This window comes from Schistocerca piceifrons, chromosome X (genome assembly GCF_021461385.2).
Source record: "Schistocerca piceifrons isolate TAMUIC-IGC-003096 chromosome X, iqSchPice1.1, whole genome shotgun sequence".
In the NCBI taxonomy this organism is placed as follows: domain Eukaryota; kingdom Metazoa; phylum Arthropoda; class Insecta; order Orthoptera; family Acrididae; genus Schistocerca; species Schistocerca piceifrons.
In genome coordinates this window covers 307,647,080-307,665,973 of record NC_060149.1, presented here as the reverse complement: position 1 = coordinate 307,665,973, position 18,894 = coordinate 307,647,080, and the positions used below count along the sequence as shown (strand labels likewise).

General features: G+C 39.1%; 1 protein-coding gene across 4 annotated transcripts in view; it reads right to left on the bottom strand.

Annotated features, from left to right (window-relative positions):
• The window catches only part of LOC124721237 (rho GTPase-activating protein 190), a 301,992-nt gene that overhangs the window by 234,367 nt on the left and 48,731 nt on the right, over positions 1-18,894 (bottom strand). For all 4 annotated transcript variants that reach the window (XM_047246094.1, XM_047246095.1, XM_047246096.1 and 1 more), the window contains exons 3-6: positions 14,712-14,859; positions 13,681-13,770; positions 12,914-13,586; positions 10,087-10,296 (exon numbers count right to left, since the gene is read on the bottom strand). In XM_047246094.1, coding sequence (XP_047102050.1) covers positions 10,087-10,296; positions 12,914-13,586; positions 13,681-13,770; positions 14,712-14,859 — 1,121 coding nt within the window. The remainder of the gene's footprint in view (positions 1-10,086; positions 10,297-12,913; positions 13,587-13,680; positions 13,771-14,711; positions 14,860-18,894) is intronic.

The window sequence follows — 18,894 nt, the reverse complement described above, 5'->3', positions numbered from 1 at the left end:
AGGATTTAGATATCCACATAAAAGCAGAGTAAGTAGAATGCACACAGTAAATATTTCACTAATGATATAGATAAGTGTGTTACACACACACACACACACCTACACGATGCTGGCTGGAACACAATGTCAAGATTGCAGCTTGGCAGTCAGGGTAAGGTCACAGTTGGGGTGAGCAGAGGGGCAGAGAGGTGGGAAGTAGGAAGAGGGGTTGCAGTAGGTAGCTAGTGGCTTGAAGGGAGGCAGCCAGTTCCCTGGCTAAGAACACAGGAGGGAGGAAAGGCAGGTGTATGGGCTATACATGTGAAGCACGGGTGCTGGAGCAAATAGGGAGCAGCACATGATAACAGTGACATACAAATGTGAACTGGGAGGTGTTAATAGGACAGAGGAAGGGGGAACAGTTGGTGGAGGGTGTGGTGACAGTGGGATACCTGACATTGATGCACAGAGTGCTGTGGGAGCAAAGGATATGTTGCAAGGATAACTCCCATACCTGTAGTTCAGAAAAGCTGGTGGCAGCGAGACGGATCCAGATGGTGCATTTTGTGAAGTGGTAATTGAAATCAAGTACATTGTGCTCAACTGCATGTTGTGTCACTGGTTGGTTAACTTTGTTCTTGGCCACAGTTTGCCCATAGCCACTTATTCTAGTGGACAGCTGATTCTTTGTCATACTGACATAAAAGCTGTGAAGTGATTGCAGCTTATTTGGTATATGACACGACTGCCCTGCCTCTGATGGGCCAGTATAAGCCCGTGGCAGGACTGGAATAGGAAGTGTTGTGTGGGTGGATTGAGCAAGTCTTGCACTTGGTTCTTCCATGGGGATATGATCCCTGTGGCAAGTGACTGAGATGCTCTTTTAAAATAATGGACTAGAAAATTGTCTAGGTTGGGTGGGTGATGGAGTACCACATTAAGAGGGGTGGGAAGGATCTTGGGTAAGATATGATGATAGGTAATCAAAGCCCTGGTGAAAGATATGGTTCAGCTGTTTCTGTCAAGGGTGATGCTAGGCGATTGATTGATTTTTTATTTTATTTTTTTTTTTTTTTGAGGGAGGCAGGTGGGGGGGGGGAGGAGGTGTCCTTTGTAGCTGATTCTTGGGGGTGCTGGGAGGATTAGAGGTATGTGAGGATATGGCACAAGAAATATGTCTGTGGGCTAGGTTTCAGATATGGGGCCTTTCTGTGAAGGTCCTCATGAGACATTCAGCATACTTTGCAAGGGGGTTCTCATTACTGCAGATATGCCATCCATGGGTGGCCATGCTATATGGAAGAGATTTTTGTGTGTGGAAGCGATGACAGCTGTTGAAATACAAGCACTGTTTGTTAGTGGGTTTAATATGGGCAGACACGTGGAAGGAGGCATCAGAGAGGAGGAGGTCAGTATCCAGAAAGGTGGCATATTAGGTAGAGGAGGATCAGCAGAAGCAGATGGGAGAAAAGGTGTTGATGTTGTGGAGGAATGAGGACAGGGTTTCTTGGCCCCTAGTCCAGACCATGAAGATATCATCACTGAACCTGAATCAGACAAAGGATTTGGGTGGCTACGAAGGTTTCCTCTAGATGACCCATAAAAAGATTTGCATAGGAAGTTGCCATGGTAGTGCTGCCAATTTGTTTATATAACTCCCCCTCAAAGGAGAAGCACACGCATGGCACACACTCCCAATTCACATCTCCATATCACCCTCATCATGTTTTGTTCCCCACTAGCACCAGCATCTGTGCATCACATGCCTGGCTTGTTCATCTGCCATCCCTCATTCCTGCATTCCTAGCCAGTGTACCAGCTGCCTTCTTTTGAGCCACTAGCTACTCTCCTCAAACCCTCATCCTGCCTCCCATGTCTCTCACTGTCTGCCTGCCCCATCCAACATACCCCCATCCCACTCCAGCTCCAGCTCAAAAAAAGATTGATTCCATAAGCTAGGAAGTTCTCTCTCTCCTTTGTGTGTGTGTGTGTTAATGACTCAATACTTTTGTTATTCAGTGAGTGGTCCCCCTTAGTTCTAAAATTATTTACATTCTACCAGAACTTTCCTACTATATTATTATTATTATTATTATTATTATTATTATTATTATTAGAATTTAGCTAATTCAGGATCATGTGAATAAGCTGATTTATGACATGATATTCTTTTCCTTTATTTTTATTTTTTGCTTCCCAATATTACTTAATTCTTGCTCTTTGTTGTTCCCTTCTACCAATGTCCCTCCCCCTTCTTGTGTGTTTTTTTTTTTTTTTTTGAAACTTTTAACTTCTTTCACCTTTTTCTGAATTCATGCCTGTTTGTTCTCTATGTCACTGTCTGTTTCTCCCAACTCCTACAGATCTTCCATAACGTCTATAAACCACGAAATTTGTTTTTTTGTCAATATACTTCATTATTTTTTATGGCAAAATGAAGCATCAGAATTTAGTCACTGGTTTACTTAGAGGAACAATGCATTGTAATGTGAATAATGTAGCAAAGTGACAGTGTGTGAGAAGTATTGTCAAGTAATAGTGTTGGGCATCATCTCAGTGTTGAGAATGCAGAGTTCTGTTTCATCTTCACTTCTCCTCTATGACTAAAACAGAAAGACTGCATGTGGAAACTGACAGGGAAAAATTAAAAATGCATAGAGACAAGGAAAACCATACTTTTGGTATTAATTAATGCACTGACAAAAGTTAGTAAGACAATAGTTCTCCTCCTCCTGCCATATTATCATTTAGACCATGGGTGGGGAACCGGCAGCCCATGAGTTGCATTCGGTCCACGAATGGTTTCAATCCGGCATGTGGAAGATATTCTGGGTAAACAATAAATGACTGTACTCTCAAAAACATGTACTGAGGCATAATCTCTTGGCGTCACATGCCAAGAAATGGGTCCCAACTTAAATCGGTGTGTTACCCAATAAACGTTAAGGTCATGGATGCTATAATTTTGACTTTATGCACTGGGAGAATTGCTGTTGTGTGTAACAAGGCACCCCACAAGCTTAAGTAAGTATCTGAACCAGGCCTGCAGGTCAGCAAAGGTTATCCAGGTCTGATCTAGACCTTAATTCTATAGAACTTGTCCAGAATTTTGCAAGGAATTACCAGCAGTTGTAATGCGTCAAGTATCCCATTCTCACCTGACAGAAAATAATGGCTGATGCTTTTGCTACTAATAAATATACTTTGTGTGCCATCCACCCTGGTGCAAGCCTTTCAAAAGAACACAACTTCAGCACTCAGCACATCAATTTTGCTTTTTTTATATTCATTCAACTTTTCAGTTGGCCTCGTTCCCGAACATTCCACCACGGAAAATCTTTTAGGTTGTAACTGGGAATCAAACCTCGGCCCTCAGCATTACTTGCCAAAAACCAATTGACCACATGGTAAGTTTGATTTTGAAATTGCAACATTAGCTTTTACTGCTGTGACATATGAGACTAGAAAGGCCATGTATCATGCCAAAACAGTGTGTGATAACGTCTCCAGGGGAGATACTTTGACACTGAAAATATAACAAAATCAGTTTCATCGATTCAAACAAGGATTTGGCATTATCATCTGTGACTGAAACTGCAACAGATGAGGAAAATAACATCAGTGGGGGAGATATTTTTACATATACTGCAAGCAAGGCATCATGAGCAGCCCAGGTGAGATATATGTCTGGTTTCTGTTCTTGTTCTAAATGGACACTTCACGTTGTGGCTCATTCAGATGTGTAGTGTGACAACACTTCACTCATAAGATAACTGGACTGTACAATATTACTGTCTACTGTTCCTGATTATCAAGTGTAAACATAATGGTGCTTCTGCCTTGGCCAGGTAACTAGTCAGCTTTGCCCAGTTATACAGGCAAAAGACCACTGACACACAATCTTAAGACAACGGAACATGAGCCAGTTTGAGGTATCATGAGATGAGATGAATAATGAAAATTCTGAAGGACTTACAGCACACTGGGCAGACTACTGGCTCCCATAACCACAGGTGCATACAACACCATTTTACAGCGTATAATACAGTGTGAAAAATTATCATCTTCCATTATGATACTCACACGTTTGTTTGCATATTGTTTCCTCAAAGGATAAGTACTTGTAGATAAGGATACAGTTCCCCCACCATCAAAGCACACTTGGATTTACATAAATTACACGCAATGCTGCAAATATCAAGACTGGAGCCTACAGGATTTACACGCAGTATGGGCATGGTGTTTTTAGAATCATCAGAGGGATGGTGGTCAACATATGAAAAAAGAGGTACACATGGCACTAGAGAGAATAAGATGAAACTCATAGGAGAAACAGTGTTAAGCTGTTGAGAGATATTGTTACAGTGTCTTGACACAGGATCCACATCACGAAAACATCTTCAATGAACCTAAAGGGGTTCAAGGTCTTGGGTGGCTGGGAAGGATTCCCCTCCATGGTCCACAAATAAGCTGGTATATGAGTGTGCCCATGACCAAGCTGCATTTGTTTGTATATTGTTTCCTCAAAGGATAAGTTGTTGCACATAAGGATACAGTTGCATCATCTGTGTCAGGAATGAGATGGTGGATTTGGAATTGGCACATTGTTAGGAGATGTAGTGTTTGATGGCAAAATGGCCATGGTCATGGGAGATGATAATGTATTAAGAGACAGAGTCAGTAGTGAGAAGTAGGAAGCCAGCTGATAAAGGGAGGTAATGAAGCAAGTAAGTGGTTTACCCATAATAGGAATTTACAATAAGTGTAATAGGCAGGAGGTGTTAGTCTACAGAGGGGGTGGGGGGGGGGGGAGATGCATTTGGGAAAAAGGTTTTGGGATGAGGCTAGTGATTTGAGTAGTGCCTGGAGGTGATGGTGGGCCTTTGTGATGGTATCAATCTGGCAAAGCTTGCGGGCAGAAGAATCATGTACTTGATGGAAAACTTTTGCCAGACTATTTTTTGAGATCACACTGGCTGAGCCTTCACATGCAGATAGGGTGATCAAGTGAGGGTCTGTTTTACGATAGCGAATGGCTGTCATTTATTCTGCTGAGAGGTTTATGTGATGAAATGACTATGAAAGAAAGGCAAGGCAGATTTGGAGATGATAAATTCCTGGAATGCAAACAAAGGGTGCTTGGGTGGGAATGAGAAGGATCTCTGTCACAGTTATGAACTGGGAGAGTTAAAAGTTCTATGTTAATTTTCAGTCAGTTTTGGTCAGAAGGGTTTGTAGCAAAACAGTGTTTAACTGACCACCAGTCCAGCATGACTGAATTACAGTGAGACCCTGACAATGAAGATCTTTTGAAAAGGACTGAATCACCTCAGGGTTCAAGGTTCATAAGGGTTGGATAACAATGGCGTTGTGGGTTTCTTTCGGTTCCATGGGTGTTGCAGAGGAGCTTCTGGGGGGCGAGGCACACAGCAGAGGTCAGCAGGGCAAGGTCTACACGCTGGAAGTGGCTGGTAGGGATGGGGTGGGTAATAGGACTTGTAGGGCAGTGGCACTCAGAGGTGGAAGTAGGATGACTTCAAACTGGATAACTTGTGGAGGTGGTGTATGTAATGTTCTTGAAGCTGTTGGAAAGAAAGAACAAATGAGAGATGTGCTGTAAGAAATTAGGATTTTAAAATAGGTGTACTTTACCAAGGGAGCAGAGGTAGTTCACTGATGCCTGTGATAAGGAATTTTGTGTTTGGAGGACAATCTTTCTGAATGAGACGGATTGGAGGAATCAAAAGGCTTTGAACTGACATAGATATATGCAGCAAGGATCCATTAGAAATGCAAGGTAACTTTAGGGAGAGAAAGAGAATATAAATTATCTAGAGAGATGATCACTGCAAGTAATAAATATTGTGTAAAAACCTGATAGAAAGGGATGCAAGTAAAAACGCAAAATTCATGTATGAAATAAAAAAGTGAGATGGCTACAGATAACTGAAAAACTGTTTGAGGGTTTGGCAACAATAATGAAAATAGAATTTACAAAATGGACTGTAAGGATAATTCTGTAGCATGAAATTACTTTATTGTACATATGTGTAGCACTTGGAGAAAATGCCCACATATATGCACCGCTCAGAGAAAATGCATCACAACTGGCCATATTGTTTTGGGAATATCTTGCAAAATAGTAAAATGGGGCTGTGTAGAGACATTAAATCATGTTATAATAAAATATTATCAAACTGAGGCCCAATGCTCATATGCAGAAAGTGCTCTATAATTAAAGCAGCTATTATAGATACAATAGAGTTTTACTTAATGTTAGCTTTACTGCACTAGTGAGAGGTGGTATTCATGTGTATGCAGAAACATAAAAGAAAGAGTAGGAAAACATAGTGACACACAGAGAGAGAGAGAGAGAGAGAGAGAGAGAGAGAGATATACAACTTTTAGACTAGGGCAAAGGACAGATGGCACTGCTCCCCATCATGTAACTTTGATCTGATTCAACTATCTACTTCTTTTACACTGATACTGTCCTGTCCATGGCCTCCAGATTCTTCAGTTTTATCTTGCTTGTCCCCCTCCCCCTTTTAACCTATACTTTCACATGGTGCTGATTACGACTTCCTATTTCATTGTCTACCGTATGTAACTTTCCCAGTCTGTATCAGAGTGAGTTTGGTACTTCCATATTCCTACCCTTTCCTTCACTTTCCCTCCCTACATAGCCATCATCCTCCCTTCTTTTCCTCTTCCTTTTTCCTCTCTCCATCTCCATCCAATACAACCTCTCACAATAGGTGGGTTGGTGTGTTCCGAAGGTTCGAAAACTCTTACAAGTATCAAGTTTTGTTTATGTTATCTTCTCTGCTACCACTACTTCAACTAAACAATTAAATGGTGAGTAGTTATCTTCATTCCTTCCATTGTTAAAAAAAATTAAGGGGAATGTAAGTGGTCCCTTACTGTTTATTACAATTGGCCAAACTGTGTGTACAGACACAATGAAATTCAGCAGACAAACCACACACAAGTATGCAGTGGAAGGAAACTTTTAACGCATTAGCAAATGTATAACATCAAACAAATCTACTTCCCCTCACGAATTCTGTTTAAATTTGCTTTCAGAGATACAGTTTTCACTAAATTTATGAACACAATAATACATTTTTCAACTACTACAAATCTCTAACACAACTGAAACTTTATGTTAGTGTAATTTTCACTTTCATTCCACCTTCTTTGACTATAAAAATGTTTTTTTAACACCTTCTTCCAAAAATAAATTTTGAGTTTTTCCTCCCCCCCCCCCGGCCCCGGTGTCCCTCACCCATGAATCACCTCTCCCACTGATGATGAAATCGTTTGGGTTGTTTGTCCACATCATCTTCCTCTTTACACTTCAAGAGCACTTGACATTTCAAACTCTCTGCTGGGATCTTCTTCAGGATTCTGCTAGTGTCCCCGGGTGACTGAACACTCCAGGGCACCAGAAGAATCCTGAATACAATGCCAGGAGAGGAGTTAACATGTTGAGTATTCTAGAAGTTTGAAGAGGAATATAATGTAGCCTATAAACTCTGACGATTTTACTGTCAATGACAACAGCCACAAAAGCTTGCAGACTTCTACAGGGTCGGCAACATAAAACCAGCCTGGAAAATACTTATAAGACTGACACAGAACTGATACCTGTTCATGAACAGAATCTCCCACACACTCTGTTCTGAGTACTGCGCTGTGTCGTTACATTCTACATCTACACACATACTCCACAATCCATCACAGAAGGTACTTTGTAGCACTAGTGATCATCAACTTACCTGTTCCACTCACAAACACACTGAGGGAAAAACAATTGTCTATGTGTTTCCATATGAGCCCTAATCTCTCTTATCTTGTCTTTGTGGTCCTTACACAAAATGTACACTGGCAGTAGTAGGATTGTTCTGCAGTCAGGCACAGGTTCTCCAAATTTTCTCAATACTATTTTCACAAAAATAATGTCATCTTCCCCCATGGATCCCCATCCGAGATCAGAGACCATTTCTATAATACTCGTGAACTGACTGAATCTCTCAGTAACAAACCTAGTAGCATACCTCCGAATTGCTTCGACATCTTCTTTTATCCTGACCTGGTGGAGGTCCCAAACACTCTAGCAGTACTCACAAATGAGTAAATGAGTCACACAAGTGTTCTATATGTTATCTTCTTGGTAGACTTTAACAGGATTTTCCCAATTTACCAAAATTGACTATTTGCCTTCCCTACCACGTGCCTTAAATGCTCATTTCAGTTCGTATAACTTTGCAACATTATGTCTAGACATTTAATCAATGTGACTGTGCTGAGCAGCACATCACTAATATTGTATTCTATCATTACAGGATTCTTTTTTCTACTCATTTGCATTAACTTACATTTTTTCTAAATTTACAGGAAGCTGCTATTCATCACACCAAATAGAAGTTACGTCAAAATCCTCCAGCACCATCCTAAAGTCACTCAACACAACACTTTCCTGTACACTACAGTGTCACCAGCACTCACAAATTACTGTTCATACTATCCATCGGATCATTTACGTATATAGAAAACAAGAGCAGTACTATTAGACTTTCTCAGGGCTCTCTTGACAATACCATTGTCTCTGATGAACACTTGCCATTCAGGACAACATAATGGGTGCTATTACTGAAGAAATCTTTAAACCACTCACATATCTGAAAACACATTCTGCATGCTTGGACCTTCATGAAAAGTCTGCTGTGGAGTACTGTGTCAAACACTTTCTGAAAATCTAGGAATACAGAAGTGAGTGAGTGAGTGGATCAGACATGTTTAGTGACTGGTTGAATGCAACACAAAATGATGCTCATGATAAAACAGTGTGTGTTCGCAGAGAACATTTACAGATCTGTTTTTCACACAAGAGTTTATGACTGAAAGTGTTTTGGTAAAACCTCCCACAAAGCCTGCAATGCAAAACTTAGTGGCAAAATGGCATGATAAACAGGTTCTGTGGCGAATAAAAACTGTAACTATCCAAAAAGAATTTGAATAACAGAAAACACTGCTCGAGTTAAGAAAAGCCTGGAACAAAGTCCGATGAAATATCAACTCCTTTTATCCATGCAAGTGGAAATTAAGAGATCATAATATCAAAAAATTACCAAAAAGGATCTGCATCAGAAAGGGCTACAGAAGAACACTGAAAATGCTACTTCTGCTACGCCTCAGGCAGAGCCGCTACAGAAGTCTTACACTTTGATAAATCAAGCACAGCACTGCGTCAATGTCAACAGTGGCTATTTGCAGCAGATTCTATGGTGTTAACAAATGTCAATCCCATATCAGTCTTAATGTAAATATTTTTTCCCTGCAGTTTCATTTCGCCCACCCTGTACATCATCAGAACCATCACCATCTATTGCTTCTCCTCCTCCTCCTCTTAACTACAATTTCTGTTCCTATTTTATTTTCTTGTATTTGCTGTCTGTTCTTTACATGAAAGGGTTTCAAAATGTGAACACAGTCAAACATTAAAAATTACCTCAAAGTCACAATATGAGAACCTTTTGAAAAGTATATACTGATTATTATGGAAAGCATTTCAATATAATTAAAATCTTGCTTGCAACTGTTTTTCATGAATGGTAAGATTGAAAATTAACAGGGCAAATTTTTACAAAAAGATCAACTGCCTGATAAATAAACTTTTTAATTGCTGTAAATACAAGTGCAATGTAAAAATGCACAAAGTTAAAATTATATCACAACAACAAAATGCAGTGATTTAACTATGCACCGAAACACACTTTCTTTTATTCTACTAGGCATAAATGTGAACAAATGGGGTAGGGAGGGGGGCACAGTTCACTCTAATCTCTAAAAGCAAAAGATGCAAGCATTTCAGTATCACAAAAAGGCTCACAGCGGCCGGTGCAATAATACACATCAAAATGCATTTCATCATGTTATCACATACATACCTTTTTGGAAGTCTGCAGCACATAAAAAAATGAATACAAATTATTAAAGGGAAAGAACTAGTCTCTGAAACACATGTCTGCAAGAAATTGTTTATTGTCACACATAATGATTTCTTTGAATCTGAGCCTTATTAAGCCTGTTCATGTTACTCACTCTAATCTTTTCTGCTCTTGCTGCAATGCATTCACATGGTTCTTGAAGACTGTTTCTGCTTCACTTGTGTCTAATACTTCAAATGGAATCCGTGTTTCTGACACATCTGTCAGGTCACATTCTGTCCATGGAATATCGTCTGGGCATTCATAAAAATACTGGCTAAAATCTGGATGCTCTTTGAGACGAAGTTGTACAGCCGGCCAATCTCTACAATATGACAAATGGAAACAAGCAGTGTTTATACACTGAATGACATGACTTTAAAAACTGGAAAGAATAAAAAGAAATAACATTTACATAAGAACATTCACAAAAAATCAGGAGTAAACATCATTCCTCTAATGGGTTTTACAATACAGTGTTATTCAACCAATGAAAATACTATCTATATTGTCTTCACATTAACAAATATTGATTTCGTAGACTTTCCCGGCATAATAACTGCTGATATTCTTCACGGGTTTGCAGCCGGATCATTTCGTCGTCCAGACATCTGGACGGCAACATGATCCAGCTGCAAACCTATGAAAAATATCACTAACAAATATTGTCTGATTGTGTTAAGTCGTGACAATGTGCAGCAACTGAAAGTAAATTCCTCCAGTAAATACACTCCTACAGCACCAACGAAATACACAAAATGGAATACTTCTGGTTTGAACACAAATTTTGTGTTAATGAACTTGGTAGCACTCAATGTATTGATACATTCTGATTTATGCAAAGGCCAGCTTTTTAACTTCTAATGAGAAAGATATAGCTCTTGCCTACTAACTGTAGGCTCACTGAGAGATGTCTATCGCCAGGAACCTGCCACTCTGTGTACAACGAAGATAATGACAAAGCATTTAGGGAATCTGCCACTCTATGTACAATGTAGATAATGAGAAAGCATTTAGCCCTCTTCTCTCAATTCTGAAGATGTCACAACTTCTGAAAAACTGTTTAATTCCTATACCATATGATTTTATACTTTTATTGCCCACATGCTTACATTCAACTGGTTTGCTCAGCCATAACGAAATGCCACTAATTCAATGTTTCTGCAATCTTATGGAGGATTCTCTGGAGGATCTGACTTTAATGGTATCCCAGGCTTTATTATGACTGGGTCTGTCTCTGATACAGGCTGAGAGCTCTTACAGGCCAAAACTGGTAGCAGGTGAAAAGAACAAAACTGGTGAATCAATAATAATTAATTTACTACAAATTACAGGAGAGCAAATGAAATACAGAAAATGACATGCGAGTCCAACTTGTACACACTGACTTATTGCTATAAGCTGACCAATGGAATGAAAAGTTATTTAGCCAATATAACAAGGCTTCTGCACATTTATAAATTTTTATTCACCTGAATGGCCAAGTCTTTACATGTATCAATGACTTGCATACTCTAGGCAAGACTGAGTGTCATTGAGTGCTGAAGTACATGAGTTTGTACAGAGATAGCCATAACACTTCAAAAGTAGTACTTTTTATGAAGCCATATAAAATTTTAAAAAGCACGTAAACATTATATAACACATAGCATGTGACACACACACACTTTTGAGCCTGTAAGCTAAGGCACTGCCCCTTACAAAGAGGAAAACAGCACAGTGCTATTATCTAAGTTTAGACTGTGAATGAAAAAGTTCTTAAACTCAATCACTGTTTGGTGGATCTGATGATTCGCTATGGGCTATGTTATCAACATTATCCTTGACACTACCAGCAACCTGAGATGCAATCAATACCACTTGATCTTCCTGAGCAACAAAACATGCTACAAGACATAGTAGGTTATCCAATTACAGCACTATTACACTATTCATCAAGCTAGTAACTGTCCCTGATTATCACAAGCTCTCAACCAGGCATATATCAGCACAAAAGAGCAGAACTGTGTGAGGCAGATATGCATATGTTCATAAACAAATAGCCTGGAATGTAGCTGTTAACTCCAGTTAAACCAAGAAGGCAAATAGTGAGAATTAATTTCACATGGAAGCACAGTGTTTATTGTGGTTGCTTTGAATGAAATCAGTTTCATGCACCGAGTGTTGCTTTTTGGGCAAGTTCCCTCCCATTCAGAATCCATTCTTGGGCTCAGCTCCTTCAGCAGACAGGAAGAGCTGACTCACAACACAGAAAAACTGGAGATCACATAGTGTGATATTGAGTAGAGTCATCTGTTGTTACAAGTCCAAAGATATTCATTCATGCAATCGCAAGATGATTCATGATTTCATATAAATTCTAGCATCTACAATGTTGTGCTACAGATTTATGTAATTCTTTGAGATGCTCAATCAGCCCCCACACTGCTCCACAATATTAAAAATAAAGATGATTACTTCACAGATATGAGTCCATTGTCACAATCTCGTGTATATTTATGGGTTTTCATCTCTACACAATTCTTCAATATACATGAAAAATGTTACAAATCTCACTCAGTCAGACCTAAATCCAGAAATGTTCCTTATAACACAATATTGGTTATCGAAGGAATTTCTTACAATTATATAATATTTGTTAAAGTAATGTGTTTCAGAAGAGCACAGGTTTTGGCATTCTGTCTTTTAAAGAAGTAACGAACTAAACAAAAAATGGACTTAAATACAATATTTTCCAAATTCATATGAAGTTAGGACAACAAATAATAACATAAATTTGTGTGTTACAATGTAAAGTGTTAAAGTGACTTGTTGTGTTCTGACAATTTTGGAAATATAACATACGAGCTTCAATCATGATGACCCCAAGGGAACAGGAGAAGGGTGGGGGGAATAACCATTTGAAGAAATTAAAATACACAAATGATGTACTCAGTACATACCTGTCTCGAAGAGAAGAAATATCAGGAACCATTTCTTGCAAAATTTCAGGAAGCATGTCCATATAGCCCTGGACTCTCTTTGCTAAATGTTCATCTTTCAGCTTTTTCACGTATCGCCGAAAAAGTCGTTGGGAACAATCCAAACCAAACAGCTCAACAAAACGAATAAAGTCTTCTTGCTGTGCAAGCTTTTTTGAAGTATAGCTCCAAACTGCTCTATAATCATTAACGTGTAAACGTATTAAACGCTGATATGCTTCCGTGCACTGTTCAAGAATTTCTTTCCTAATTCTAGCTGCCTCTACATATGGCAAAATTTTTGTTCTTCCTTTGGTCCTGTCAATTAACTGAGCTAAGACAATAAATGCTAAATCTACATTGATATTTTCATGGGCAGATGTTTCCACTAAAGGAATTGCACCTTTGTATTCTTTTCTGGCTACAAGTCGTTCTGCTTCCTTTACATATGTTTCATTGGCATCATCATTTTTAGTTGTAACAAGCACAATAGGTTTCTTCGTTTTTATCAAATTGTTTAAAATTGCTGTAACTATTTCTGTTTGTTTCTCAATTGTCCTACCTGGTACAACACTCACATCATACAAACACAGGAAACCGTCAATACTTATTTTACCATCTGGTAATACTTTTTGTTCATATTCTTTTTCAATGCCTGTAAGGAAGGAAAAATAAATACTTGCTATAATACACATGTGACATCCAGACAACACATGAAATGAGTACACTTTCATTCAAAAAGCCATTACCTAATTGATTCTTGCATATGTACATCAGTTTTTCAGCAGAAGTCAGTTTTGTTGCACTACATCTCTTTACATACGGCTCCATTTTACTTCCTGGAAAAAAGAAAAACCAGAACTAACTAACAAAGACATCTTATGAATGTCTGATGTCCTGAGCAACAAACTTTAACTACAAAGCAACATACTTTGAATACAAAGGATAGATGTAAATTAAAACTAATGCTGAAAATTTTGAAAATAACAGGAAATGGGAATTGAGGACCATAATATTAAGAAGGTAACAATACCAGAGAAGGAAAGTTGCTACTCACCATATAGTGGGGATGCTGAGTCGCGATAGGCACAACAAAAAGATTCACACAATTATAGCTTTTGGCCATTAAGGCCTTTGTCAGCAGTACACACACACACACACACACACACACACACACACACACACACACACCTGCAGTCCCAGAGAACTGAAACCACACTTCAGTGGTGTGGTTTCAGTTCTCAGGGACTGCAGACGTGTGTGCAAGTTGCATTTGCGTGTGTGTGTGTGTGTGTGTGTGTGTGTGTGTGTGTGTGTGTGTGTGTGTACTGCTGACAAAGGCCTTAATGGCCAAAAGCTATAATTGTGTGAATCTTTTTGTTGTGCCTATCGTGACTCAGCATCTCCGCTATATGGTGAGTAGCAACTTTCCTTCTCTGGTATTGTTACATTCCATACTGGATTTTCCATTGTTTAATATTAAGAAGGATTACTCTCAGTAATTTTTATGATAAACGTACATTGAATTCATTGTTTCCTCCACCCTGTCCAATGAGATTCTATGAATAAATTAGTTTTATCTTTAAGATAAACTGTCATTTGTATGTCATACAATTATCATAAACAAAATTACCAAAAATAAATACTAAGTGCACTAATTATAAAATTCCGCACAGTTCTACACTATAACTGCATCACAAGCACAATTTGTATTTACAATGGGGAAAGAGCAACTGAGTAAATATATGTAAAATAAAATATGTATAAAATAATGCACAACCTTTGAAAGGCTGAAAAGACGCGTCATCTATAAATTCTGTTTGTTCAATCACTTGAAAGAGGAAATCGATACTTTCTTCAGAACATTTGGTAACTTCACCCCAGTACAAAAAATGATCGTTATTTACAACACGTCCACTGAAATCAGTCTGAAACAAACAAAACATTGTTTACTATTAGAAATTGTTATGAGCCTAAAAACACTGACTCTTTAATGACTTGACAAATATTTTGACATTTTTATTGCAATCATATGACGTGTTATAACTTAATGCTCCACCTGTCATTTCCATTACAGTTAATAATACTGTGTGTCAACAGAGAGCTACACTCCTTGTTTCAAATGGAGTAATTTGATGAGCTCTAAGACAGAGAGAAATGTTGCTGTCTGCATTTAATACATATTGGTGACGGGGGCTCATTGGTGATAGGGGGTCACATGTGCAGCACGAGACGTGTGCTCAAAAACGCGAACATTTAAAACATCCTATTGGGGGTGGAGCATAAAGATCTTCTTTCATGTTTTTAGGTACATCTTCTTTGAATGCCAAAATAAACGCAACTACATCCAGTATAATCTTCTGGCCCCCCACTGGATATGACAACAAAATGGACACTCCCATTGTCCCTGGTTCACATGCATTGCTTTATTTGTCTGCAGTGTGTGGTCACAATGGAAAATTACACCGTGGCCCACACTGAAGCTCCTGTGAGGTGAGATTGTGATGGAGAAGTCATCAAGCTTTCCACAGAAGACAATACCTATGGCCGAGCAGAGCTCACTATTTTAAACAGGATAGACCTGCTTGAAACTTCACTAATAGATGTTACTTCCTCAATATTTTCCTCACTAGGTTTAACAATAAACAACAGTTTTGGCATTAAAAAGGTCTCGCTAACACATATAGTGTGCGCATGGAAAACACACACACACACACACACATGCGGGGCTGGGGGGGGGGGGGGGTGGGGGTGGGGTGAGTGAGTAACCATGTTTATTGTCCTAAACAAAGGCCAAGTTGTCAACAAGGCACCTGTACTAAAAATGAATTCAAAGAAAAGGTATAGTCAGAGAGTAGCACAGCACAAGACAGGAAGGAGTAATGCCACTGCACAGTGCCCCATGGTTGCCACACACATATTCATTAAAGGGAAAGAGAATTGTAAGCCCCTTTTGGGGGGGGGGGGAGGGGTGATGGGGTGGATGCATGACATCTTTGTTGCTCCAGCATATTTTATGATGTCATCTACACACCTTCCATTATGTATCAATTTGTTAAGTCTTTTCTTATCCATTTAAATCCAGCACAGAATATCCCCAGTAGCCGGCCAGGGTGGCCGAGCGGTTCTAGGCGCTACAGTCTGGAACCACGCGACCGCTACGGTCGCAGGTTCGAATCCTGCCTCAGGCATGGATGTGTGTGATGTCCTTAGGTTAGTTAGGTTTAAGTAGTTCTAAGTTCCAGGGGACTGATGACCTCAGATGTTAAGTCCCATAATGCTCAGAGCCATTTGAACCATCCCCAGTACATCCATCCATATGCCTGACCTAAACAGTGATTTTGTCAAAAATAAGTTTATTTTTTCCCCTAAAACTACAGTCTTTCATTATCAGAATGAGAACATTTCATCTAGCTGTTATATATGAAGACGCTTTGGTGCTGAAGTACACCTATGGTATACCTGCTGTTCTCTAGCACTGATGTTTTACTGAATATGGTAATAGAAAGTCCTTGGTGGAGTATAAATAATGGGGGGAGTAAAAGTAACAAATCACCACACAGTCTGTATGTCAAGTCATCGACAGGTACATAAACAAGAGTGAGAATGTTGCTACCTTTCAGACGAATCTTTCTTCAGAGCTAGTACAATACACACACACACACACACACACACACACACACGCCTGCACAGCTATATTACCCTGGAAGACTACATTGTGCCGGCACTGCAGCTCAACTGGGGTGAGGAGAGTTGTGTATGGTTGAGTGGGTGAGTAGAGAAAGGATGTGGGAACTGAGACTGAGGGTTGGAGAAAGATGGTTAACAGCTGGGAGAGCTGGGCACTATACACACATAAAAAGAATGTGACAAAAGTGAGATAGTTCTGGCTGTAAACAGGAGTTGTGCACAGTGCACAATGATGTGACGGAGTGGTTTGAAATGAAGAGACAGAACAGAGGAAGGAGGAACTGTGGAGAGGATAGTGTGAGTGCAAGAGGTGTGTAAACAACAGTGCAGTTCAGATTGCTGGTTCTGTTCTGAAGTAGACTGACATAACATATACATAAACTCTAATACCTCCATAGCTCCCCTGACCCACTCAATCATTTGACTTGGACATTTTATAACTGCTGAATTTGATTGCCTATGTTGGCAGACAGACAAACAGAAATGTTGAGAACTTGAAATTTTCTCAGAATTTGACACCATAAGAGAACTGAGAATACTTCGATCAAAACTGCAATTACGAAAGACTTGACTGCTATTAGTGCTGCACTGCATGATGAATTGTATACATTTCCTCTGGACATTATACACAAGTTACATGTATCCATTCTGCAATAGACTGCAGTTTTATTATATGACATAGTGATCAACTCTGTGTAAATTATATTCATTCAATCATAAACTCCATGTTGTTTCTGTATTACAGTCAGTGACCAGTCACCGTACCCCATCCATTCCACAAAGCCATTGTCTTCTTCACAGCAGCAGTGTTACAATATGACATTAGTAGTCCTCTGGCATGGTCAAAAACTCAGTGAACATGGTATTTAACTCCAACATGGAACTGTGGAATACACTGTGTGACATGATGGATTGTATGTTGAAGTCCCAACAAGTGTTCAATAAGATTGACACACAATGAAAATGGCATACAGGTGCCTCATCCCTTATTTTTCTTCTGCATTTAGAACCCAATCTGGCCAAAAATTCTTGCTAGATCTATATGTGGGTGCTTATATTGGCTGCCAGCTTCAATAGTTAAAGTAGTGAGAGAGGCTTGAGACTGCTGATCATGTCAATTGGGGTAAGTTGTACCTACTATTCTTTGGGGGATTTCTGATTTTCCTTACAAAGCCAAAGGTTAAGTGCACTAATGTGGTGAACTGAACTACTATGTAATTTACAGGAGATGTCAGCACCTTACATATTCTTGGCAATTACAAGAGTTGACCACTTAAATGCTGTAGTGTGGATGTAGTAATCTGTGACCACATAGTTATCATCACTGTAATGAGAGTAAAGATTGTTAAAGAGGGGTGCTACGTATTACCTGCATAATCATTTCTAAATATTCATGTTTAGTAAAGAAGGCATAGAAGATGTTTCACATGAATTTAAATATATTATTCAACTTCCACAGTTTGATATTGAATGGCAGAAAGATCCAAAACTGTTTGATAACAGTACCAGATAGCAGAAATAGCTGCAGTGTTGACTAAAATGAAGGCAAACAATGGTGAACAAATAGTTGTTACTGTGTAGGAAAGCTGCACAAGTCATCTTCAAATGCATTTGAGAGACAAATTTTATCTCCGCACCTGCAGAAGACCTCTAAGAAGTCACACAGATATGACAAACCAGCCAATGGAGCACCACTGTATGTTCAGTTGCAATGAACTGGATATGAAATGGGTAACAATAAAATGAAGGCTCAAAGTCTACTTTTGTTTCCACACAATTCTTCTACTGAAGAAGACAGCATTATTGTTTCTCTGTTTTTAAGTTGAAAGCAAATCTATATGTATATTTACACTCTACAAGTCACAGCGCAGTGTGTGGCAGAGAGTACTTCTGGTACCACCATTGATTCCCTCTTTATCTGTTATATTTGCAAATAGTATGTGGCAAGAACTGCTATTGATAAAGCTCTGTACAAGATCAAATTTCTCCAACTTTCTGTGATTTATTTCACAAAACATATGTGGAAGGAAGTCACACATTGTCCAACTCTTCTTGGAATGTTTGGCAATAATCAAGAAACTCTTACAAGAGGTTTTTAAGCCACTTATGTTGTGGATGAATTACATTTCCTTAACACTTCGAGTGCCATGCCTGATATATTATGTTGTCTTCCATGTTGGAAAGAATGCCATGTTCAAAATATTATGAGCACATCACCTTAGTGAGGACTGCCTGTAACATCACGGGCATGACAGTCCTCACGAAGATGTTGT